General features: G+C 34.6%; 1 protein-coding gene across 13 annotated transcripts in view; it reads right to left on the reverse strand.

Annotated features, from left to right (window-relative positions):
* Positions 1–2,118: 2,118 nt before the first annotated feature.
* The window catches only part of LOC116176900 (actin-binding LIM protein 3), a 31,660-nt gene continuing 5,878 nt past the window's right edge, over positions 2,119–27,900 (reverse strand). For 2 of the 13 annotated variants that reach the window (XM_031495724.1, XM_031495725.1), the window contains exons 2-16: positions 22,175–22,385; positions 11,516–11,736; positions 11,281–11,467; positions 10,998–11,218; positions 10,687–10,947; positions 10,526–10,594; positions 10,255–10,447; positions 9,969–10,205; positions 8,064–8,295; positions 7,843–8,018; positions 4,943–5,040; positions 4,457–4,526; positions 4,204–4,244; positions 3,884–4,084; positions 2,119–3,275 (exon numbers count right to left, since the gene is read on the reverse strand). In XM_031495724.1, coding sequence (XP_031351584.1) covers positions 3,162–3,275; positions 3,884–4,084; positions 4,204–4,244; positions 4,457–4,526; positions 4,943–5,040; positions 7,843–8,018; positions 8,064–8,295; positions 9,969–10,205; positions 10,255–10,447; positions 10,526–10,594; positions 10,687–10,947; positions 10,998–11,218; positions 11,281–11,467; positions 11,516–11,736; positions 22,175–22,328 — 2,475 coding nt within the window. In that variant the 5' untranslated portion in view covers positions 22,329–22,385 and the 3' untranslated portion in view covers positions 2,119–3,161. Of the gene's footprint in view, positions 3,276–3,883; positions 4,085–4,203; positions 4,245–4,456; positions 4,527–4,942; positions 5,041–5,192; positions 5,270–7,842; positions 8,019–8,063; positions 8,296–9,968; positions 10,206–10,254; positions 10,448–10,525; positions 10,595–10,686; positions 10,948–10,997; positions 11,219–11,280; positions 11,468–11,515; positions 11,737–22,174; positions 22,389–27,900 lie in introns of those variants that run through there. The other 11 variants (XM_031495722.1, XM_031495723.1, XM_031495727.1 and 8 more) reach the window with 10 other exon arrangements.

Below are 27,900 nucleotides of genomic sequence, written 5' to 3' on the forward strand. Positions count from 1 at the left end.
TATTCTTTCTGACACTATCCTCTTTACTTACGATATCTAGGTCGTCAGCATCACCCTGTATATTGAATCCTTGGTTGCCACCACCGTCCACCACTAGCAAACTGAAAAGTGATAATAGCATTTCTCAAAGTACTCTCTTTCAGCGACCACTCCTTCAGATCTTGCTGTAATTTTCCTGCTCTTCAACAGACTTAATCCAGCCTTTTGTTGCAGAGTCAAAGTCCTTTATTTCCTGCGGTCTCATCTATGGCTTCGTCATTGATGTTACAGTGCAGTGAATGTATATTAGAATCCCTATTGTTTATCCTCCAAAAACAAAACTTGATGGTGGGAAATCAAAACAAATATTCTGCAAAATAATATCAAGTGTTGCAATTGAAAGTTAAATTTCAATAATGTCCGTTTGACCTCAGCAACTACTACAGAACTGGATTGTATCTTTTGTTACTTTTAATTATCAGCTGCAATTTAAAAAAAAACTGTATTGTAGGTAATTAATTTCCGAAAAAGGAGTACTTTAAAATGAAGCAAAAAATGTTTTTGTGGTGCACCGCAGAGCTCAAAAAAAGGCAGTGTATAACCTTCCTTTTTTACCAAAAATTGACTGCACCAAAATTTCTCGGGAAAACACTTTTTCGTATTAATTTTGGTGCGTAGAATCCAAAACAATTCGTACTTTTTCGATTAGACTTCTCAATCAAAAGTGATAGACTAGAAACCAATTTCGAAAAAAAATTCAAAGGGCTGTAACTTTTGAACTAGTAGCCCAATCTTGGAACTGTTTGAAATTATGGATTCTACAGGCCACATTCTATTAGAAAATTTTTTTTCCGGATCGATCTGAGACAATTTTTTTTTCGGGGCTCAAAAAAAGGCAGTGTATTACCTTCCTTTTTTACCAAAAATCGACCACCAAAATTTCTCGGGAAAACACTTTTTCTTATTAATTTTGGTGCGTAGAATCCAAAACAATTCGTACTTTTTCGATCAGACTTCTCAATCAAAGTTATGGGCTAGAAACCAATTTCGAAAGAAAACTTAAAAGGGCTGTAACTTTTGAACTAGTAGCCCAATCTTGGAACTGTTTGAAATTATGGATTCTACAGGCCACATTCTATAAGAAAATTTTTTTTCCGGGTTGATCTGAGACAATTTTTTTTTCGGGGCTCAAAAAAAGGCAGTGTATAACCTTCCTTTTTTACCAAAAATTGACTGCACCAAAATTTCTCAGGAAAACACTTTTTCGTATTAATTTTGATGCGTAGAATCCAAAACAATTCGTACTTTTTCGATCGGACGTCTCAATCAAAAGTTATGGACTAGACCGAATGCCCACAATATAGATTTTACCACCCTGTGTATTACGCCTTTTTGCCCTGTAAATGGAGCATACATGTTGAGCAATAAAAAAATTGTTACTATTATTAAAGAATTTATATACTCTTATTCATTTTAAGAAGGTACGGGTAGAAAGCTTTGACCTTCACTATGATTGGATAAAACAAGAGTATTGGGCTGAAAAATAAAGCGAGTGATTGACGTTTCTGGGGTCAACTAAACTGTCATTAGCTGTTAATGTTAAAGACCCAAGCATGAAATCGTTTGATTTATTTCTGTTCATAGTGCTGGATATTTCTACTTTACAATATTTTAGTGCCGTTTTACATTTCTCTTGTGTACTTATCATCAAGCACAGCACTATCTACAACCTTCTTATAATCATAGACCAAATATTTGTATTTGGTCTATGTTATAATGAATGCAGTATAGACTACTTATAGCAACTATTAACCAATGGCATTCAAAATTTTGTGCAGTGTAACATTTCTAACATAAAAGTGCTAAAATATGTACTTACAGAATTTACAGAACCAAACCAATTGTAACTAAACCTTTGCTCTAGCACTTGCACTAAATACTTCGCACTGTAGAATGATCACCACCAGACTCCAAAACCCCTAACTAATTCAGCTTCCTGCATTGCAGCAGTTTTTTGGTGCCTAAACTACACATTGAGGGCACGCCACAACATTTTTAATACAGCACTATCAGCTGAATGAGGTTTTGTTTACAACAAAAGTTCATTATTTGCAAAGAGTGGAATTAAAATTGAGCGAGTGGAAGAAATATAGCAGTAGTTTTTATTCAGCTGTGCTCGTTTCACAAAGTTTTATAGCTACACAATTTGCTTTCAACTTAAACATTAAAATAAATAAATATTCTTCTTTTAACGAATGTACAATAGTATTTTGATTTGGTATTATTATGCCTATAGACCTACTCTTTTATATATTCATGGTAGCTTGAAGTTTTCTTCGGCAGAACTAAGACATTATAAATTTAATATACTTTTATAGAAACTAATAACATGAAATCTTTTACTTCTAATAATAAAATATAAACCACATAATTAAAAAATATTGAAATACATTAACAGTTGTAGGTACGAAAACTACTTCGACTAGCTTAAGCAAAAATACAAACAAAGCAAATCTACACCACAAAAAAAGTTTTGTTTTTATAAAAAGCTAATCCCAATTTAGATTTTAGCAATAAATAGGTGCAAAGTTTTGTAATTTATATAGCTTTTCTATTATTGTTAAACTTTTGATTAGAACTTGCAACTATTACGCTACAGTATAGAGAAAAGTCGCCTTCCTTTGTATTCCTGCACAACTTAAGACAACGTTATCAGTACAACACAAATAGTGATTGGTCATTTCATTTAATAAAAAATTTCTGTCACTGAGAAATCTGCAAAAGAAGGCAAATCCTCTCATTTTAAATGTAACAATATCACTTTACCACAGAAGCACCCCCTCGAGATGTGCCTCTACATTAAAATTCACATGGTGCTTATAAGCTAAATTACATATTCTATGTAATGCATTAGTTAAGAAATGCAAAATTATACTGTAAGTCTTTAGGTCACACATAGAAATAAACAGTTATGGCAAAAAATCTATCCTATAGTAGAAACAACAATGAAAGTAAATGGTTACAAAATTTAATTAAAATCATTATTTACAACAGGAACTATTAACGAACTCACAGTAAAATTTCGAATCTTTTGAAAATGTGTAAGCATTTTCTATTAAAATAGCTGTCTTATTATCAAAATAAAACTAAAGCGTATCTAATATTTGCAATAATAGGCATATTTAAAATAGGCGAGCTCTGCGCTTTATTTCATTCCTACGCCACTGCGGTATCCTATAGAAATCGTTTCTTGTGCATTGGAATATGTCTTCAAATTCTTTGTCGGATAGATGCCTCTGTAACAGAACGTGTTAAATAATATTCCCATTTAAGTTCTTGTTTTATATGGAACACTGTTTTAGTTTTTCTGAAAATTACTTCCGACTAAAACTAAGGGGGCCGATTATGTAATATGTTTTATGTTCAATTTTAAGGGGGAAATGTTGTGTAAACTACAGGTGGTTGCCGCAGGTTGATCGAAAAAGTTAATTGGTTCTGGGATAACAACGCCATGTGCGAGATAAGCAGGGCATGTGTTTATCAATAGGCATTGTTAGCCCTTAAATTTTTTTCTCATAGTTTTTCTTTTTGTATTTGGTTTTTGTTCCCATAATGTGTGCTAGAACCAATTTGAAATTTAAAAATAGAAGGAAACTAATTTGAGCTGGCTCGGCAGGTGTTTGTTTAGGTGGTATTTTTGAGGGACCATTACACACAAGCAATATTTTTATATTTACTTACAATCACATCTGAAACTATGAAAATGTCATTTGAGCTGGATAATTTTTACTAAAATATATATTAAAACGCAACCTTATTTCCAAAATAATTACAAAATTAAGAATGTTGTGTCTTGTTCAAGTATTTTCAGTATAAATACTAAAACAGCATTTGATAGTTTTACCTCTAAATTGCATCTATCAACATCGGCTGGCAAGCGATAGTTAGTTATCATGAGTAGATGATAGGGATAAATTTTGGCCGGCTCGTTGATCAACATGGTATGGGCCATGTTTGGTAGAGATCGTCGCACTTGTGATGCGTACCCTCCCCGGAACGCTCCTAGTCCCCCTGTGTACGTCGATGACACTGGCATTTCGGTGTTCTATTGGAAAATTATGTTAAATCTGTTCTTAAACTGTACTGTACCAATTATTTTAAAAGCGCTGTTAATGCTAAGCTAAACATTTACGAATACATGTTAAAAGAGTCTGATTTACATACCAATGCACGCCTTTCGACATCCGTGATCGATCCGGTGGAAACTGTAGAAAGAATTATTTTACATAAAAAATGTTTAGAATTTGTTTTAAATCTATTCAGTTTTAAGAGTGACGTATAGGATGCCATATTAGTGATTACGTGCAAAGCTGGCAAAGATAAACGAAAATCGCTATAGAAAAAGCTGCAAGGACAAAGATTTTTTCGGGGGATATACAAAAATAACAGTTACTAAGAATTAACAAATATTACTTACTGTCAGATTTTCCACTGCTAAAATCTGTACTGTGAGTTTTAATTCCAATTCCGCTAAACGAGTAATCACCCTGTGGATTTAAACTCTATTAAAATAAAAAAAAATTGAACAAAAATGTGATGAATATGAAAAGTGGCATTACATTCTAAGATGTGCTTTTTTCAAAAAGAATAACCATGCAAGATGAGCCAAACGTAAAATTTATAAAGTGGTAGTACAGTTGCGCAATTACATGGTAAAGCAAAATTGGCTGACAGATGACGGGGAGGGGGGCGCATTGACAATATCTGGTATAAATAAAATGTGTAAGAATTTAGAAGTACATTTCTTAATCTATGCTAATGGCCCATCTCGTGGATCAAAATTAAGTTAGAAAAGGTGCACAATCTTAATCTTTTATTGGTGAAATGACGAAAAAAAAAATAGAAGCATGCATCGATTAACTAAACATGAAAGTTGAAATGCATTACACTCGTAAAAACTTACAGGAATTTGAGGATAGCTACCGGCGGAAGAACTGAAGGTATGAGATCGAGGGGCCAAACCATAGCCCGGTTTAGGAACGTGACGTAGCGCACTTACAACTGCATAACAAATGCATTGTGAATGAAGTTATAAAAGGCAATAAAAAAAGCCCTAACTTACAGCCCTACTCAGTGTGATGTATGTGTGTAAAATAAAGACATTTGAATGTACGGGTACATTCAAATAGTTTTTCTTATTGACAAGTACTTACATAACCATTTCCAGCAGGTAATGTGGCCGACTTTAATCCATATCCTGGTCTTGGCACGTGCCGTAAAGATGATACTACTACACCACACAAAATTAAAAAAAAAAAAGTAATAGAAGAAAGCTGCACATAGAAATAAACAAAATACACTTAAAGGTACAATTCAGTAAAATAAGGAAGCCAGCCACATTGACATTAACAACAACCTATCAATACACCTAAAAATGTGAGAATCAAAATGCAACTTGAACCACATAATTTTATTGGTTCTATTATGTTCATAATTTGAAGGAGGTGCCAATAATTCTACAAGTAAGGAAAACAAACAGTTCATATAACATGGCGATTTTGCTACCAGTGGTTTTGCGCAACAGAACCAGTAAACCTGAAATTGTCTAAACCTTTAACCTTGAAACTGGACTATGGTGCTATCCCTGGTTCGGGTTTCGGCATGGATATTTGTAAATTTATAGTGGGTTGGGTTGGTTGAGCAGCGTCGGCTGACACCCCGCCCACTCAAAGATAAAGGCAAAATAAATAAAAATAAATTTGTAGCTTACACTCATGTCACCTGCCTATTATTACTGTTGAGTGACACCATTGTGTTGTAGGATTGGGTAGGGGAGGGCCAATAGGGGATTTTGGAATCAAGCGCCGCAGATTAACATAAAGAGGGATACCTTACACCCTGCTGAGCATCTCCACCTAAGGATAGTGAATCTGCCCATCAAAATAGTAAAAAAAATCTATAGTTTGAAATACTGAAGCGTGTCAGATTAAAGTAAGGTGGGCTGACTACATGTTGAAAAGTGTACATTTCAGTAATCTGGCGATTTTGGGATGACGTATAAAGGGGGGGGGAGGGGTATTAACCTTGACATTCTTGAGCTCGTTGGAATTTTTTTACCCAACCACAGTATCACAAATACGTGGGGTATATACACTAACAATATCTGACGCGCTCAAGTGTTTTCACGTTGACACGGCCCCCTTGTCATTTAACTTTGTTCCTTTCTAGCATCTAATCTACAAAGTTCAATCACCAAGAAATAAGTGGTAGTTGTCGCGCCATGATAGTCCAGTTTTTGGTACCTAAATTGCAAGATATGGGCGTGGTTTCAACAGGACTTGTCATACAGCCGCGGCATAATTCAATTACTGCATGAGTCATTTCCTGGTCGTGTAATTTTCCATTTTGGGGATCAGAATTGACCACCACCATCTTGTGATTTAGCACATTTCACATTTCATTTGGAGCGTTCCGTTGTGCTTGGCAATTTATTTGAAAATTTGTAAAGAAGGAGTCTAATGGCGGAAGTGGTGGTCAGCCCTATTTATTTTGTAGAAGCAGTTCGTTATTTTTTGTAACAAATCTGTGCAGAAGCAAGTTAACCAAAGCTGTGTGAAAAGCCTAACGCGTTTTGTCGGTTAACGGAAAAAGTAGTTACAAGATTGGTCATTTATTAAAAGTGTTCTACCGCGCAGAAACTCACTCAAATTTTTCTTCAAATTCATTAAGCCCGTTTTGATATCTAATTCTGTATTATCAAGAACAAGTGAAGTTTCCTGAAGCTGTCAACGAGTGTTTCAAGTCAGTTTTAGTTCGCTTGAATATCGCAATTAATAAAAAAAAAAGATTTCTTATTTTTTGACCACCTGAGTGCGGGGTAATATGTCTAAACCAACTTTGTAAGCTGTTCATTCTTTGAAGGATTTTGTTTCATAATGTTTTGGAATTAATTTTTGTAATTAATTGTGTTTATTCGAACCCATTGTGAGACCCAGATATTTTTCATGTCAGATTTTTTTTTCCTATTTGTGTCATGATTTATTTCAGGTGTTGATCAAAATTTGTGTAATAAATTCCTTGAAATTAAATTTGTGTTGTGAATTTTCAGTTGTTTTCAATAAATTAACATCATTGGCGGTCATTTTCTGATATTTTAATCAGCAGAATTTCTACTTCAACTCAGTTATTTTTTCATCGACAGAAATAAATGTAAACCTGATATTAAATATAAATCTATATTACCCCACTGGTAGCAAAAAGACATGAAGAGGCCACAAATTTTTTGTAAGTACCACTTTCAGCAATTCAACAAAATGGCTACTTTATGCACTGCAATTAAAAAAAGGGATGGCCTCTCTATGTCTTTGTAGAAAAAGGTGCTTCAAAAGCAATGGTGCAATAGAAGTTATTGACGTAGAATACCACAAACTAAATCTATACCTATTTGTTAGAAAATTCAACTAGTGAAGAATTTCTTTAAATAATTTCATGCGCAAGAGATGTGGTACATTGTAAACTGATGCCCATAGGGGTTTTAAACTTACCCAACAAAAAATGTTCGTAAACAATGAATTAATTTAGATCTCTAATTAGTTAATTACAACACACACTTACAAACATGCTGTATTAGTAAGCGAATACAAATTTTGACATTTTAAATTTCGCATGCTTTCTCACCTTAACCAATTAAACTGCCAATTGTTGCTAAAATTTTGTCACAGAATAAGTGTATGATGTTTATAACGTTAGTTTTAAAATTATGTGATCGCTCGTTTACACTACGTCTACATTTTCGACAAAACCAAGACAAGTATTAGTTTTGTCACGAAATCAAAATCTACCCCAAACAATTATCATACGTACCGTTATAATTCGGAATTTGTCCTACAGAGCGGCCGACCGATGATCTACAACTTAGTGACCTATCGAAGTCTTCTTCGTCAAACGGTTTCGGATGATCTGTGTTTCGTGACGGGCTAGCACCGACGGGCGAATCATATCTCAGCTTGTATTGCGGTTCCTTACTAGCCGATGGAGTTCTAGAAATAGTGTGAGAGTCCGACCTTCCATTCCTTTGAACTTACCTGGACGCATTTCTAGGATCTAAATGTGCAGCCTTCCACTGCTTAAGCTTCTCTCTTTCGTGCACATTTTTCAGAAACACTTTACCAATACCCGTAGCTATCTTACTCAACTCGTGCTCTTCTTTTTTAAGCTGCTCGTCTTTTAATTGAACATGATTGGAATGGTCAACTTCGTCTTCTTCATCTGAATCCGGAACACCCTTGTAGCTGTCAGACCATCGTTTTCTCCGTTCTAACAATATCAATTATAGTTTGACACTCTGAGCAATTTCTATACAGGGTGTTTTTTTGGGAGCAATAAGTTAAACGTTTCTGGGAAAGTAAAATAGCTAGGTTTTTGAAATTTTGTACTTCGGAGTTACTCTGAAAGCCGAATCTGTGTAAAATATTTTCAAAATGGCCGCACTTCCGGAAACACCGGAAGTAGATAGTAACTTCGTTATTTTAAATGGCAACCCCTATTTTTTATTGCATTTTTGGATTCTACGTGAAATTTCAATACTTTTGATACCCATATGTTGATATCTGCCATTTATGGTTTTTAAGTTATTTTGACTTTAAGAAAAAAAATGGCGGGTGCTAATGGTACCTTGATAATTGATTACTTGAAAACGGTTGTAGTCATGGCAACCCATTTTTATCAGTGCATAGAGAATGAGTAGGGCTTTCTTTTAGTGTACTTAAAAAAAAGTTAAGTTGCGTACAACCGCACCTATGGAGATCCAAATTTAAGAAACTTTAAAGTCTATAAACTCAGTTTTTTTAAATGGAATGACCCTGTTCTTACTATTGCATGAGATAAAGAATCGAAATTGGCATATTTTGATAATACATGTTCCTATAGCTATCTTTAACAGTTTCTGATTTATTCCCATTTTATTGAATTGATCTAGGAATTGATGCGATTTTTTTCGCATTTTCTTTTTAGTAGTTGGCCATGATTTTATAACAATCAAATTTTAAACAAATCAAGGAATGGATTCGTTAATATCATTGATTCTAGTCTAAATATTTCATTAATAAATAAGTTTTTTGTTAAGGATATAGGACGGAAATTTTTGAAAAATCTAGACAGAGTCGTTCAACTGAACTTAAACAACGTATAAGTCTGGAAATTAAGAGAGGTAATGCGATATCTGTTCTAGCAACAATTCCATACCAAAAATGTTTCAATGAAGTTTTTTATATTTTGTATTGAATTTATTTTGTTAATCTTGCATTTGCAATTCAATTCATTTTCTTAAATATTCTCTTGTAGAGCTTTGTATCACTTGTGCTTCAACGGTTTGTAGTGCATTTGGGGGGTACAATATTTCCAAAATTCTTACAATTTCGTTCCAGTGTTCGAATGATGTATGGCAAGCACGTGCCGCGATTCTGTCCAATTCACCATAAATAACGATTAAATTCCAAAATAGGTGAAACCACTGCGAGTCATTTTTCGATTTTTGAAAAACTTATGTTAACTGGATTTGTTTAAAATTCAATTGTTATAGAATCATGGCCGACTACTAAAAAGAAAATCCGAAAAAAATAGTGTCAATTCAATAAAATGGGAATAAGTCAGAAACTGTTAAAGATAGCTATAGGAACATGTATTGTCAAAATATGCCCATTTCGATTCTCTATCTCATGGAATAGTAAGAACATGATCATTCAGTACACTAAAAGAAATCCCTATTCATTCTCTATGTACTGATAAAAATAGGTTGCCATGACTACAACCGTTTTCAAGTAATCAATTATCAAGGTGCCATCTGCATCCGCCATTTTTTTCTTAAAGTCAAAATAACTTAAAAACCATAAATGGTAGATATCGACATATGGGTATCAAAAGAAGTGAAATTTCAACATCAGCCTCAAAATGCGCTAGTCCTAATAGATGGACAGGCATGTAGTACTTACCAGGATCAGTATACGGATAAGGTGGCGCGGGGAAGTCGTCTCTTTCTATCTTGGGCATTTCGTTCGGATTGGGAGGTTTAGCAGCGGGGTAATGTGCAAGCTCGATCGGTTCTTCGTTATTCATATGAGGCGATTTTGATCTAGGCGTTTCACTTCGAATGGAGTCTACTAGAACTTTCATTCCGGGTTTAGCACCTTGTTTGTAAGTCCCCTTACTACTCCTCAAAGAGTTTTGTGCTAAAAGAACGGAGGCAAAATTAGGAATTACGCAAAAAGTGCAACCAACAGCTAGGTCGATGAAAATGTGGCGAAATTGGCGCTTTGTCATATGGATCTATTGGCCTGCGAAGATATCCTTGCGCGGGTTCTTCAGTTAGGTAACTATAAGTGTAAATTCTAGATATGTCGTCTGCATATGTTCCAGATTTGTACTCCCTCAGTATTAAACCCGGAGATGGGGTTCGATGGTAACTAAAATGCTGAAGAAAAAATGGACAGTCAGTAAGATCTTTGGGTTGTAATGTTGGCAATGAAAAATGAACACAAAAAACACTAACCTTTCTAGACATGCTAGTCGGGCTGTACAGTGAACCATTTAAGCTAGGGGTACGAGAACGCATGGAAAACTGCAAAATAATCATGCAAACACAAAAATAAAACTAAAACTCCAAAAATACAAACAATTAAAGCACCAAAAACAAAAAATGAAAATAATGACCTGCATTTCACTAACGCCCGAACTACTCATCCTATCAAATTCTCGTCCAGACATATCCCCGCCTCGGGATTCGCAATCGGTCAAATGCCCATTTGCCTCAGCCGAACCGTTTAATACTTGACCATTCTCAGTTGGACCCGGACCACATCGCGGGTGCCAAATTGCGCCACCTTGCAAATACATTTCTTCTCCATCCCCGAAGGGGTCACCACACTTGGTGCATCGCGCGCAAGTCGGATGAAAATGATGATTGTCACCAGCCTTAAGGCAAATGGCATTAAACGAGAATTTCATACAAACTCATTACTCACCTGTAGAACTTTCCCACTGATAAATCGGCTACAATAGGCGCATTTTACGCCAAATTGATGCTGATAGTCGCGTTCGCAATACGGCACACCATCGCGTCCCATATACTCGCCATGAAGAACTACCCCGCATTTACCACATTTGAAACACCATATGTGCCACTGACGATCTAAAGCAACCAGTGCTTGACCTTCTTTTAGTTCTTCATGGCAGCCAGCACATTCTGTAACAGGAGGAAGGGGAACATCATTTTCCGTGTGCATAAAAATTGAACAAAATATTTACCATTGGGGTGGTTTGAAGTGGGACTAGCTTGAGGTGAGGAGCTAGTTCGAATAGGAATTTTAACACACTTTTGACATAAAACTTCCTTTCCAGTATACGTGACCTTTTCTCCAGATGGAAACGGCTGACAACATCGAGCACACTTGAAACATTTTTGATGATAGGTTTTTCCTAACGCCGTCACAACCTGGAAAAAAACGCTTTAATTTTCGACCTTTGAAAACATACACCTCACCTCCCCCTCCACGTACTCCTGGCAAGTGGCGCATTTCGTGCCGAATGTGTTTTGATAGCAATTTGTGCAAAAATAAGTACCGTCCTTCTGGAAGAAGCCGCCTTGGGCCAAAGACTTGCTGCACTTCTTGCACTTGAAGCAGTGAGTGTGGAAGTATTTGTCTTGTACGCGCAGCACCTCCCCCGAACATTTTTTACTGCACGTCTGGCACAGAGTCTTTCCTGAAATGAAGGTAACAATTAATTGGTAATCTAAAAAACCAACAACCAGAAAAATTGTACTCGACAACACTAAACATGATTACAACCGATTACTGCTTAAGGTCATTTGTAATTGAGGCACAGTAAATCAGTTTTTTTAACCACAAAAAAGTAGTCTGTAAATCGTACCTAGCAATCAATAAAGAGGCAAATAATCTAATTATACTTAATTAGGCAATTTTCATTTTTATGTCTATTGAAGGTAGGTAGTAGATTAATTGAACAAAATATGCATGAGGATAATTATGACAAATTAGTTGTGTTGGAGCTAGAATTAAGAAATTCCCCAACAGCTTAGTGACAAGTACTAATTGGGTTCAAAGAGTTAATTGATCGCTACATGAATGAATGACATAAGGGTTCATCATTACGACGGATGCGCTGTGAAGAAATTCTAATAAGGCAAGATTGCTTTCTTGTGTTTACCACCGCAAGTCAATTAACTTAACGATTGTATTAATCAATTAATTGAGCCGACCCAAACCTTTTTTAATCTTTCCATCAAAAGATCAAGATCTCATCACCCACACTTTATAAAGGGGGCGGAAATATTCATTCTGAATTCAATACTTACCATTACCCTCTACTGTCGGTGCGTAATTTCACCACTTCTTTAGTTCAAATAGATTTCCTTATATACAGGGTGTTCCATTTTAGATACGTTTATAGGATATCTCCGAAAATGTAAAAAATAAATAAAAATGAAAAAGTAAGATAGGTGTGATCTCTTTTTGGGTCACACTTAAAAAGGTAAAATCAAAAAATTGATAATTTCAGAATGACCCTCTATATTCTTAGTTAAGAGATACAGAAAAATGTTTATTACAAAAATTTCTTTATAATAATTGTTGATTAATCTGCCGTTTATGTCATGGGGTCAAGTAAAAAAATTATCGGACCTACCCTCATTGTTTTAAATGGAACACCCTGTATATTTTAATCTAAACAGATAGTGTCAAATTCTTTTCTCACAAATTTAACACTAACAAAATTAATATTGATTCAAAAACAAAAAAATATCGCTTCAAGACCGCTTGTTCTCTGGCCTTTCCCACAGTTTCTAAAATATGGATGTTGGGGGACATACCTGATGAAAATTGGTACACCCGTCACTCAGGTTGGCTCCATGCATATAATATGCGTTGCGCCGTTTTATCGAGAGAAAGGGAGAAAATACAGTTTAGTCTGAAAGTTATTTGGGAAAATCGTTTTTCGGTGCTTTGTTATTGGCTCTTCGTAAAGGGTGTTGAGATCTCATTCCACAGGCGGACAAACAATTAATGTATTTCTGTTTTTGAAAAAAAAAATGTTATTGCGAAGTCGGCAACCAATCTTACACGTGTGTATAGCTGTTCGCAAAACAAAAAGACAAGGCCAACGTCAAAATCATATGCAATTGCAAATAATAAAAATACCAACAATATTGAACTAGGTTAACTATCTTTATAATTGCAACAGACACGATACCAATGGAATGCTGTAAGCTATAATTTAGTCCTGAATGAACTATTTATACACTTTCGCAGATTGTACTCTCAAATTTATCAGGCTGAATTAGATCCATTTGGTTTTTTGCCAAATCTACCTACATATAAATGATGGGATGTGACGCTGCATTTTTCCATACTTCATTGTAAACTAGCGACCAGGTAAATAAATAAACGGCCCTGAAATATTTCCAGACGAGCATAAGGTCACGATGACGTCATTTCCCAAACGGAACTTTTTTTGGACTTGTACAAAGAAATGAAGCGCTCCTTTCTTTGACGACCGAGCACAATGTTTACAATGACGCTTTAAGAGGAGCTCAAGCGGAATAAGATTTAATTGTAAGGAACGCATTCGCGAATTCAACAAGCAGATCGGAACTGCATTTTCTGAGTTAACTCCCGTGCCTTAAAAAATAAGATTCGCCAACGAAATTCAAGGCTACAATTACGTAACCGTCCGTAAACCAATTGTCTGCTGCCTTTTGATCGAGTACTCGATAACGACAAAAAGCAAATACAAATACTTTTAAGTATTTATAGATTAACAGTTAAGAGATTAGTCAATCGATAAACGATGAGATTGCCAACTTTTGTACGGCTTGGCGGAAGATGCCTGGATATGACTGGCATATTACGTAATAAAAAAGAAGGGCCCGTGTATGTTACCATGAGGCACACCCCAAACCACCAATGAATCTAATTTGTACACAATCTGTGTAGTTTTAGGTCATTTATATGATAAGATCGGAGCACTGAATTTTTGCACATACTTACGTCTTGTGAACATGTTGTAGGTTGTGAATTGGGTTAACATATTTTAAATGTACGACATGTGTTGGACGTGTTCCTTCAGCCGACACGATGACTAAATAGCATTTACTCTACGAAACATACAAAATTATTTTAGGCCACCTGTGTAATTAGGAACAAGAAAGTGTACTCGAGTATGTCATTACCGGCGGAAAAGTACACTCAAAATACTTTCGATAATGTGTGTTTGAATTGAGATGGAACAAAATTTAATTTGCGGGGGCGGGCATCCTTATTATGCTTTAATCTCGACCTGGGAGAAAGTGAAGCTATTTTCTAGCAGAAATGTTTTGTTTAGCGAATCCATTTGGACACCACATTGCCATTCAAGTTTCTTCCTGATTGATATTAAATTACCCTGCAATTAGAGAAGAGAAAAGTATTTGCAAAAAATGAGGCTTCACTTATATTGCAGTACAGTGTGTTATTACATACACGGGATGTAAGTGTAGGTAATTTAATATTCTAAATCGGAATACCCATTTGGTTGATTTAAGAGTGGACCTGTTACAAGTTTGGTGTGTTGACAGTTTTTTTTTTGTGGAAATCGACAAAATATACGAAGAGGATATTATTTTTTGGTAATTTCTGGCAAATTTCACACGGCTCATTGGACGTTAAAAGCCGTTTTAATTACGTACAGGTATGTCAGCACCGCCATACCTTTTGAATGTGGTTATTTATTAAAGACAAATTTGGAAACACGGAAATAGGTTTTTATAACGAATTCCTTTATGGGAAAGTTATTTTAATGCCGAGATCTTTCGACGATAACCACTCAAAAAATGCATGCAAGTGATTCAACAATTTAAACAACAAGGCCATTGAATCATCGTCATAGCGATAGAAGTAAATTGGGGCAACTGCACTACTTAAAATTCCGTTAGTATCGAAATTAATCGTTTTAATTACCGATAATGGTACGAGCAATGCGTGCGTAATTGAAGTTGGAGTTCAATTAAGATTGAATAACAGTATCGGACGCCTGCAACCGACCATCGAGAGGTCGTGGGTTAATTTTATAATTTCTACAAATAGTTTTGCCGACCTTAAGAAAAACAAGTTAAAAAGTAATCGTAAACGATTTACATAAAGCGCATTTCCACTTGCATTCATTTCCCATTTGTAAGATGCAACTTCTGTTAAAATCGTAAAAAACCGGCCACAAATATGAAAGATAGCGTTGCACATGGGCAATCCATTGTTGACGTGCTACTTCAATTTCAGTTTATGAGAAGAATTTCATTTCAATGCTTTTATAAATAAGAAAGTTGGAACTGCGCATGCGCAAACCTAAATTTTAAAACTAATTTACTATAACTAACTAATAAACTAAGATTTTCCTTTGTTCCAAGCGCCTAAGTATCAAATTTCACTTAAATAGTTCCATAGATAAAAAGTTGGCACGGCGCATGCGCAAAATAAAATTTTGAAACTGGCGCTAGATTTTCCTTTATTCCAAGTGCCTATGTATCACATTTCATTTAAATTCTTCCATAAATAAAAAGTTGGCACTGCGCATGCGCAAAACCAAATTTTGAAATTGGCGTTTGATTTACCTTTATCCCAAGTGCCTATGTATCAAATTTCGTTTAAATTCTTCCATAAATAAAAAAAGTTGGCACTGCGCATGCGCAAAACCAAATTTTGAAATTTGCGTTTGATTTTCCTTTATTCGAAGTGCTTATGTATCAAATTTCGTTTAAATTCTTCCATAAATAAAAAAGTTGGCACTGCGCATGCGCAAAACAAAATTTTGAAATTGGCGTTTGATTTTCCTTTATCCCAAGTGCCTATGTATCAAATTTCGTTTAAATTCTTCCATAAATAAAAAAAGTTGGCACTGCGCATGCGCAAAACCAATTTTTGAAATTGGCGTTTGATTTTCCTTTATCCCAAGTGCCTATGTATCAAATTTCGTTTAAATTCTTCCATAAATAAAAAAGTTGGCACTGCGCATGCGCAACACCAAATTTTGAAATTGGCGTTTGATTTTCCTTTATTCCAAGTGCCTATGTATCAAATTTCATTCAAATACTTTTATAAGTAAAAAAGTTTGCAATTCGGTTTATAAAATGGTCGAGATGCGAAAAGGGCACTGTGAATTTTGAATCGATTCGATCCAACTTTTGGCATTGCGTATTATATGGCTAAATCTATGCCCATATTGAATTTCATGCAATTCAGTTCATAACTAACGGAGATGTAAAAGCGATCGAACATTCTAAACAAAGTTATCGTTCACACGGACAGATAGATGGACAGACAGACAAAGGAACAGACGGAGAGACCAACCGGCAGGCGACAGATAGCAATGCAAAATTATAAACGAACTCTAGGATCGTTAATAAACGGCAAAAGTGTAAAATTATGGAACATGTAAAAAACGGTTTTTTGTTTTTTTTACAATAACTTTTTTGTAAGCGGTACAGAAAAAATTCCTTCCTTGGTACAAGACTCGACACCATAACGAACCAAATAGCGAAAAAAGTAGAACAATAGCTCTTAAGATAAAAAACTAGTAGCGTCGCAAAGTTAGCGGACGGACGGACGGACAAAGTGGCCACAATAGCGCATTTTTTTTTTATTTTTGTGGAAATGCGCTAAAAACGTGCCGGGGAGGTATACTACATGGTTGTAAAAGTGATTGCTACTATTGAATTGTAGATTCCAATTCCAAAATTTACCATATTGTTTTTGTACATCAATTTCGTGGAGATTTTCATAAAGGGCATGACCATATGAACGATAGTAACCCCATACATATTCCTCAATGAATGTGGTTACGCAAAGTACAACGTAACCTATTCATTTCTTCAATGATACGTGTGGTGTCTATTAATTAAAATATCACTGTGTCAGGTTCTCACTACTTGATTAATAATTAATGATTAGTTACTCCTTATAGTATCAGTAGCTCAGATTAAAATACCTTTTTAGCGCATTTCCACAAAAATAAACAAGTTAAAAAGTAATCGTAAACGATTTACATAAAGCGCATTTCCACTTGCATTCATTTCCCATTTCTAAGATGCAACTTCTGTTAAAATCGTAAAAATCCGGCCACAAATATGAAAGATAGCGTTGCACATGGGCAATCCATTGTTGACGTGCTACTTCAATTTCAGTTTATGAGAAGAATTTCATTTCAATGCTTTTCTAAATAAGAAAGTTGGAACTGCGCATGCGCAAACCTAAATTTTAAAACTAATGTTAGATTTTCCTTTGTTCCAAGAACCTAAGTATCAAATTTCACTTAAATGGCTCCATAGATAAAAAAGTTGCCACTGCGCATGCGCAAAACCAAATTTTGAAACTGGCGTTTGATTTTCCTTTATCCCAAGTGCCTATGTATCAAGTTTCATTCAAATACTTTTATAAGTAAAAAAGTTTGCAATTCGGTTTATAAATGGTCGAGATGCGAAAAGGGCACTGTGAATGTTGAATCGATTCGATTCAACTTTTGGCATTGCGTATTATATGGCTAAAGCTATGCCCATATTGAATTTCATGCAATTCAGTTTATAACTAACGGAGATGTAAAAGCGATCGAACATTTCTAAACAAAGTTATCGTTCACACGGACAGATAGATGGACAGACAGACAAAGGAACAGACGGACAGACCAACAGGCAGACGACAGATAGCAATGCAAAATTATAAACGATCTCTAGGATCGTTAATAAACGACAAAAGTGTAAAATTATGGAACATGTAAAAAACGGTTTTTTGATTTTTTACAATAACTTTTTTTGTAAGCGGTACAGAAAAAATTCCTTCCTTGGTGCAAGATACGACACTATAACGAACCAAATAGCGAAAAAAGTAGAACAATAGCTCTTAAGATAAAGAACTAGTAGCGTCGCAAAACGAGCGGACGGACGGTCGGACAAAGTGGCCACAATAGCGCATTTTTTTTTTATTTTTGTGGAAATGCGCTAAAAAACTTTTTTTGGCAGCTACAAAACGTTACCATTTAAGCTTCTGTTAAACAGATCCATTTTCGTCACCTTTATAAATAGGATATCTCCGGATTTGTTAGTGCTATCAAAAAAGTAATAGTAGACGTCATGTGTTCTCTCTGGATCCAACTTAAGATGGTAAAATCTAAATCAAAACATTCGATATAGATACGGGAGATTTAAAAATATATCAATTTCAGAATGACCCCATATTTTTGTTTATTACAAATGTTTCTTTATAATAATTGTTGAAGAATCGGCCGATTTCAAAATAAATATACAGTGTCAAGTAAAAAAGTTATTGTACCTAACCTCATTTTTTTAAAGCTCTGTATGATTTAAAGTAAAAAGACAGCATATCAAATTCTCTTTTCAAAAATACACCACTATAGCGCGTTCGCACCTCCAGATTCAGTATGGGGTCTTATGGACTAATTGCCTCTCTTACTAGTTTGAGTCATTCTTCGATAATACTATCCTTGTTTCTAACCGCATTGATGTCAAATTGACATGTGATTGTATTAAAACAAAACATAATCTCCTTGTGCTGTCATTGTCACGTTTGGCAAGCATGTACTGTATGTCCATAAGCACCATACTGAATTTGGAGGTGCGAACGCGCTATAGAAACATTAAAAAAATTTCAATATTGATTCAAAAAATATGTTTAAACATTTAAAAATCTTTTTCATTTTTTAATCTTAGAATTTTTTAATATTCCTGTTGCGTCTCGTATTGCGTTATATTTTTGAACAGAGAATTTAGTATGCTAATTTTACATTAAAATATAGTGTTTCATTTTTAGTCCTGTACTTTTCTGGAGTTTTTTTGTACCTATATCTGTAACTAAGAAAATTGACAATTTTTTTCCCCCCCGTCTATGTCTTAATGGAGCGAATATTTTCAAAATTTGATTTTACCATTTTAAATTTGACCCAAAAAGAGCACACGGCGGCGCCTATATGTATTACTTTTTTTATGGAACTAACAAATACCTCGACAAATACAAATAGGCCCTATAAAAGTGTCTGAAACGGGACACCCTGTACACACTGAAAGGGACCAATAATAATTTTTTAGAGTTAGGTAATGCCAAATCCAAACTTTTACTAAAACTAATTCTTAATATGGAGCAAAGAGTATACCTATAACGTTGTACTCTTTGCATGGAGGTAATCCTTCAATATTATGCGTACTAATGGTTTATTCTATCACGTAGCAAAATGTTTAACGAATACTTTTCGAAGTTATTTTTGATTAAAAAACATTGAATACAATAAAACGCTGTTTTTTACTAGACAATCATGAACAAACCTAATGCTTAATTAATGTTTGCTAACACACGAGGGTCCTCGCTCGCTCCGAGCTCGCAAACAAAACGTCATAACACCTTGAATTTTACGCCTCTAATTCTCACTAACTTTTTCATTATAAACCATAGCCATAATTGCGTTTTATTTTTTATACTTGGTTCATAGAGCCCTAGTGATTGGATCCGGGACAAAAAAAACAAAAACAAAAGAAGCCGGTTAAGTGATGTGCCAACTGCCAAGATACAAAATTATAAATTGTACGCGAGGTATTTAATTTTTTCGAATGGAAATAAAAATAAATAAAATGTAGATACAATAAATAAAGAAGATACGGGTTATGCATAACCAAGAGAAGCACATCATTGCTATGCTATAGTTATTGGTGAACTTCTCCCCCCGTTGTAATTTATCGAGCAGTATGCAATTTTCTATCCGTTTACCAATTCCAAATGAAAGTACTCTGCAAATAAATAGTAGAGTGCTCGTTGCAAAGAAAGTCGTCTAGAAATGACTTCCGTGGGGGTTTTGGTGTCACAAGCTGAAATTCACAAAAAATGAAAGGTCATCATATACTGATTCTAAATGTCAAGGCCGTCCAAAATCGGTCCATGCATTAGGGCACAAAACGCGAAAAACGAGTTAAGCACATGTACGGAAAGACGAAAAAATAACGAATTTTTTGGTATATAAATCAAAATTTTCTTTGTACAGTGAAAGTAATAATAAATTATCAAACGTTTCCAATTACATTGGGTCTTACGGAAGAATTAAACTTCAAACGCGATTATCTCAGTTCGATATCCCTAAAAATTTGACAAATTTTGAGCAACTTTTGCGTTTACATCGTATTATTTAATAAACGGAAGCCTATATCAAAAAGTTTTACTCTTAAAAAAAGTTTCGCTCATCGTTTATCTTTACATTGCACTGAGAATTATAATTTTATGTGCAATAGTAACCAAAATATGTAATTAAAAGTAAAACAACGAACTTTTTACTCACTTACAAACGAAGCGCTTTCGCTCCGGTGAATACAATCCATCTCTACATTTCCCGTAGCTCCATTTCGCTCTTACTCATAGGTACGTTCTCGACACGGGTATACCAAAGCTTTGCCAATATAATTGATACAGATAATTATTAATTACATAAATCAATGAATGTGAAACTCAAAAAGAGACCAAACCATAATTTTAAGAAACATAAAAAAAATTGTAGATACAGAACATCGCCTTATACTTACAACCCCGGGTAACTTTTTAAATGTGTCATACTAAATGATATGCACTTAATAACAAAACAATAATACCTTAAACTAACACGTAGCACTAATGTGATTTCTTTTCCTAGGTAAGTGCATTAAAAGAATGACAAATAGAAAAAAATTTGATTCCATTTATTTACAACCTTTTCGTCAACTGAGCATTCAGAATCGCCGTGCTCTTAGATGTGATGTCAGTAGAATTTTGCACGATCTTTGGACCATGCTGGAGCATAACTTACCCTTTATACATTCAGTGAGAATTTAGAACAGTTAAATTGTTAGGAATTGGCCGCAATGTGATGAAAATGGGCAAAAGTTCGCTTTTTCTACTAATATAAGTACTATTCATTGTGGGGGGCAATTTTGGACAGGGTGCCATATTTTGATTTAAAAACACACCCTTAAACAGTGAGTATTCTGTTGGTGGCAACTTATGGCTAACTTTTGCCCATTTTCATCACATTGCGGCCAATTCCTAACAATTTAACTGTTCTAAATTCTCACTGATAGTTATAAATTCAATGGTTTAGGGTATTATTGTTTTGTTATTAAGTGCATATCATTTAGTATGACACATTTAAAAAGTTACCCGGGGTTGTAAGTATAAGGCGATGTTCTGTATCTACAATTTTTTTTATGTTTCTTAAAATTATGGTTTGGTCTCTTTTTGAGTTTCACATTCATTGATTTATGTAATTAATAATTATCTGTATCAATTATATTGGCAAAGCTTTGGTATACCCGTGTCGAGAACGTACCTATGAGTAAGAGCGAAATGGAGCTACGGGAAATGTAGAGATGGATTGTATTCACCGGAGCGAAAGCGCTTCGTTTGTAAGTGAGTAAAAAGTTCGTTGTTTTACTTTTAATTACATATTTTGGTTACTATTGCACATAAAATTATAATTCTCAGTGCAATGTAAAGATAAACGATGAGCGAAACTTTTTTTAAGAGTAAAACTTTTTGATATAGGCTTCCATTTATTAAATAATACGATGTAAACGCAAAAGTTGCTCAAAATTTGTCAAATTTTTAGGGATATCGAACTGAGATAATCGCGTTTGAAGTTTAATTCTTCCGTAAGACCCAATGTAATTGGAAACGTTTGATAATTTATTATTACTTTCACTGTACAAAGAAAATTTTGATTTATATACCAAAAAATTCGTTATTTTTTCGTCTTTCCGTACATGTGCTTAACTCGTTTTTCGCGTTTTGTGCCCTAATGCATGGACCGATTTTGGACGGCCTTGACATTTAGAATCAGTATATGATGACCTTTCATTTTTTGTGAATTTCAGCTTGTGACACCAAAACCCCCACGGAAGTCATAATTTCTGCCACGGAGCACTCTACTAAAGGAAAAAGGAATACTTTCCTTCGCATAATGAAGCGGCAATTAATTGCATAACCGGATGCAAATGCCGGAAACATTAAAAACACCTGCCGTACCGCAATTTAAATCGTACTATTAGCACAGAAAAAAAAACAAAAATAGTAACGGCTCTAAAATAGCTTCTTGCGGTGCACCGCAAATTCCGATAAAAAAAGAGACTTACCCTTCTTTATCTTCTTATCGCCCTTCCTGTCTTTATCGGCGATTTTCTTATCGAGCGGCGGTTTACCGGTCAGGCCTTGGTTGCTCTGTTCCGAAATTATTAGCTGTTCCGCCGCCAATTTATTGTCCATTCTGATTTTATTTTTATTTTTCATTTTCACTCGTTAACGAACACAACAAAAATAATCGAAAGTCGGTCTCGATTCACACGTCTCCTTTAACAACGAACAAATTATTCCTCTTTTGTTAGAATTTAGTGTAAGTTACGTAAGACACCACCGTTTGCATAATAAGAGAGTGATCTAATTGCCCATAACCAATTACTTAAAGCTAAGTGCATTTTGTAAAGGTCGGTTAAAAGCGAGGTAGAAGCGACAAGGAGAGTGATTAGATGAGAAAAAAATGTAGGTACATTATTGTAGCTCAGTTGTTTTACAAGCATAAGTGATCTAAATTCTTGATACATGACTATACATGTGACCTCCATTTTGTTCGTAACAGCATTGTTCAAGGTGAAAGTAATAAAAAAAGGTACAATTTCCAAAGTACACGCGATGTTGTTTTTCTTGCTAGAATGATTATATAAGCAAAAAAATAGTGGGAATAATTTTTGGTCCCAGAAACATAATTATTTTGGGTCAGTTATGTTTGCCTTTTTGTCCAATGAAAAAGCAATACATGTCCAAGAGATCATTCGCATTCATGGCAGATAAATAACATCGTACCATTTTTTCAGGAAATAATGAGCGCGTCGTTTTTTCAGTGCCATCAAAGTCTCATTACACCCCCTCACCGCATTGAATCTCGAAAGGACAATGGTTCCCTTAAAACAGTTTGTGGATTCTTGATCTTTGCAAGTCCCTAAAGTTTCTGGGATTTCTTAACACTGATCAATGACTTCTTTGTGTAATGGCAAAAACCAAACTTTCATCGCTTACGTAATTTTATTAGCAAAATATAGCGGTTACAGAACATTGACCTGTACGAAGTGACAGGTAGATATCATGTGTTTGAAAAGGAAAATGAAATGATGCGTTTTGTAATTACTTTTATTAGATTTTCGTCTACTATTACAAACATGCAGCAAATGCCACACAATGCAATTCTCGTCAGGATGGAGAAATCTGATATTTATTTAGACAGATGGCTTTCTGAAGGAAGAAACCTGAAACGTAGGAATTGGATGTTAACGAACGCTGTTACTAAAATATCTATCACGCCATAATGAAATCACCAAGAAACATTAAATATGTTGACAAATAAATTTATGCCAATTATGTACCAAGTTATTGTATTTCTATTGAAGAAGAATATACTTTGCTTATTAACATCAATTTCAATGCAGGCCAATTAATGGCACGGAATTAAAATGAACTTAGTGATAAGTACGGTTCTTCCAAAATATAGTGTGTGAGTGACATCAGCAATCAGGAATCGCTGTAAACAAGTACATTGTGAAAGGGAGGTAGGCAACAAATGTGGCGGCATTTCTGTTTAAAAATCAACATTTGAAAATGAAAAAATTCGAAAAGATAAAAATTCAAAAATCAAAAAACCGGAAATTCTGAAAAATTAAGACAGGTATAATAACATATTTAAGTAGGTATACACGAAAAGTGAAAAATTTAAGCCAAAACCAAAGAGAAATGACAATTTTTGAGAAAATCATCAAAAATGTTTAAGAATGAGTTATTTAATGTCATTATTTTGTTCGTCTGTACTAACGGGCGATCAAGAAAGTGGTCGTCGAGTCGCCTTTGGAAGTTTAAGTTCAGTACGATTTCCCGTGTAAACAAAAATTCCAAAGGTGACTCGTCAGCAATTCATTTTTGACCGCATAGTATTAAAGTACCGCTTGATTTCAAATAAATAAACTAAATATGCGTACTAAATGATAAATTGTTGCATAGTACGCATAGTTTGTGACTCATGACTGTACAGTGTGTTCGAGATAAGAGGGTCACGTAAATTCCAGTTAAACCTGCAGATATACCGAAAGGTTCAGTATGCGATAGGATAGATCGTAATGTCACATTTCGCCACATGTCTATCATAATTTTTCTTGTGCATGTTATGCACCAAAGATGGAGCAGAAATGGACCAGTATTTTTTAAATCCCTTTTTCGAATTATGTGTCAAATTCTATGCATAATAAAAATATTTCGAAAATGGATTTTAAAACATACAGTTCCATTTCAAAAAAATCAACCTTGGTATCAAAATTTACTTTTTGACGCACCCTGTATATTTTGTCTCAAGAAAAATTATGATAGACGTTTGCGACCACCTGATTGTTAAATGAATCCTCGTTAGGATAAATATGTATCCACAAACACCTTTTCATAAAAAATTCTTTCTGTTGAAATTCGATTCTCAAGCTCTCAAGCAATGTTTTTGGTTAAAATCGAATTTTAGAATTTGCTAATATGCAATTTTTGGGCTTTTTAATTTGAAAAAAAGGTAAAACATGTGGAACCTCCTTCAAACTCAAGAATTTTGAGTTTCGAATTTAAAATAGATTAGGGTACATAGTACAACATTTTCAGTCAAACAAATTTTACTGTTAAAAATCGAATTTTCACATTCATTTTCGAATATGAATCGTCTGGACGAGACATACCTATTCACGTGAAGATTTTAAGTGCGAATATTTCAAAAACGGAGTGCGCGAGGAGAGTAGGTCTGAATATACCAAAAACTGAATCATGCCCCGACCCACTGTTGCGGTTATGTACAGGGTGTTTTCGACACTTATAGGGTAGATCAAAAAAGTAATACAGGCGTCATGTGGTCTTGTTTTGGTGAAACTTAGAATGGTAACCGCTCGCTTAGGGCGAAAATATTAATTTCAGAATGGCCCTATATTTCTTTAGCTTAAGAGAGACAGAAACATGCTGGTTACAAAAGTTTCTTTATAATGATTGTTGAATAATATTCCGTTTTCAAAATAAGTATACGGGGTCAGCAAAAAAGTTATCGCACCTAACCTCTTTTGTTTATATGACACACTCTATATATTCTAAAACATTTGTCAAAATATGACACTAAATAACACTATATACATTTTACATAAGTAAATAGAAGTAAAAAAAAAAGAATAAATAAAGGCTCAAATGATTAAAAAAAAAGACCTTTTGTGAATCTTTTTAGTGTTACATTTTTTGTACGACAATTTAATATGCATATCTATAAAATATACGGGGTGTTTCATATAAAAAATGACGTTAGGTCCGATAACTTTCGCAGATATTCCTTTGAAATTTTAACTATAACTCTCGCCAGAAAAGATTGCCGGTCACAGCACACCTTGTGTCAATCTACAATCTATGTTTTTCTTAAGATGCGAGCGACTTCCGGAATAGGATCGTGCCAATGTTGAACGAAAAGTCTTTTTGTTCAACATTGACACGATACTACCTATCCCGGAAGTCGCTCACATCTTTAGAAAAACATACATTGTAGACCGGGATCAAGTGTTCTGTGACTGCCAATCTTTCCTGACGAGAGGTTTATAGATGGTTTTTACGTGTTTAAAATTTTAACTACAGGTGCTGCTAGTAAAGGTAACCAGCGCATTTTGTAAAAATCAGGTGTGCGCATGCACAGTGCCAACATTTTAACTTACCTTACCTCACATAGCTATGGTCTTTTGGAAAGTACTGGGCAACGCATGGAAAATTACTTGTTTAAACAAGCAAGAAAAAATTAGTCTATTAAAGTTCGCTTGCCAATAGTTTAAATTAGAATAGTGTGGTTGCTAGATCCAGGACCGTAGTCAGAGGCTCCGAGTGAGGGGGGTGTATGCAATAAAAAATGCCGACTTCAATAAAAATTCAAAATAATACACCGTACAACATTAAACGACGGCATTTTAACGCTGCCCATTGTGACACTATTTTTTCCCAAATGTATACTGTCTGCTATATCTTTTTCTGATTACTTTGAACCAATAAGGCAGTTAGCCAATTATCCGCCATATAAGGAACGCAAATCATTTTTAATTAAACTATATAATAAATACCAAAGTAATAATAATTATTATTATTTTATGATTTGTCATTATACAGAGTGCTCTTTTTTCGCAGCTGTCATGGATATGGATTCTATTTTATTTCTGTTTGCACGAAAACCGAGTCGAAGTGGGACGTTTAGAAGACTTTTACAGAGGAATTTGATAAATATGGCCAGAAAGGCATAGAACTTTTTTTGCTTTAGGGTCGCCAAATTTCATCTTATGATCTTTCATCAGAGTTATTTTCGCTGACGCTATGGCAAGCTTTTAATTTACCTACTACTTTGATTTTACCATACCTTATTCAATTTTCACGACAGTGCTTTAGAAATTGCAGTCAAACTCATTTGCTGATTTGCTTTGGTAGTTTACACTTAATCAAAATAATTAATAAAAATGTCGTTTTAAATGTAGTAAAGCGATCTTTTGGCAAGATTTTATTATAGATTATTATTAAGTTAAAACATTGAATAATAATTCAGATTTATTATTCAATGGTTAAAAGTAGTAATCTATCCGAAACCGATTTTTGTCTAAAAGACACTCTCGTGACAATTGAATAATTAAGTGTTATATTTAAAATGTAATATGTATAGAAATCCATAGTAAATTCTTAAAAAAATCTAAAAATTCAATGTGACCCTTACGTTAAAAAAAAATTCAAAAAATAATGTCATAGTCTAAACCGCCCATTTCTCAAGTAGGTATACTCGTTTTTTTAAGACAGAATTATTAAAACGCAGAATTCAGTTCTTTTTAATTATTGAAACTAAAAGAGTTATCCTACAAGTGACTTCAATTATTGATTCGCATTGTACCCCAATTTGAGCATTAGTTTTCAACATAAGAGATCCCATCGTCAGGCGCTAAAAATGACCACCCTGTATACTTATCTACCATCTATCCCTATCGCAACTTTTAGACCCATGCAAACATAACGGCTAGAAAAATTTGCGTAACATTTTTAAGAGACCTTTAACCACGAAAGGTAATAGATCTACATCTACATACTCGTAATATCAATGAGACTTACAGCAAGTGAGGGCGTAATAACCAATATTTCTTCATTTTGCGTGACAGCGGCGGCTAGAAAACGGTTTTCCGGCGTACCGACGTATTTTACGCAATTTTTTTCCAATATTAATTTAATTAGGTAATTTAATTTGAATAGCGATTTGCCGAGTGCTGACTAACTGAAGTTTTGCCGACTATGGTCACGGGTTAGGGGGGTGTGACCCCCCCCCCCCATCAATCCGGCTAGGTCACAGAGACTTTGTTACTCTATGGTCGCAGCTAGCACCACTTTAAAAATCGGTTTTCCGGCTAAAGCTAAAGCTAAACCCACTAGGGCAGGGGTCGGCAATCTGCGGCTCGTGAGCCGCATGCGGCTCTTTTGATATAAAGTTGCGGCTCTCCGTATTTATCTAAAGAAATTACTTCATTTGTTCGAAATTCGCCTTTGTAATTAATCTTATTTGTTTACCAAATCAAAAGTACACTTGCAGCAAATAATTATCTAATTTGTGACACCTGTTTACCTTTACTTTCTTGTATTCTTTTGTTTTTTTTATTATAGCAGCTTACTCCCATGTATAAACACGTAATTAATTAATGAGTAGGTACTTTTGTGAAAAATATTGAATAACATAAAAACTGCGGGGTTTAAGCACAGGGCACCCCTTATAAACATTGAAGAGAACGCAAAAGACAATCGA

This window comes from Photinus pyralis, unplaced genomic scaffold (assembly GCF_008802855.1).
Source record: "Photinus pyralis isolate 1611_PpyrPB1 unplaced genomic scaffold, Ppyr1.3 Ppyr1.4_LG7, whole genome shotgun sequence".
Classification (NCBI taxonomy): domain Eukaryota; kingdom Metazoa; phylum Arthropoda; class Insecta; order Coleoptera; family Lampyridae; genus Photinus; species Photinus pyralis.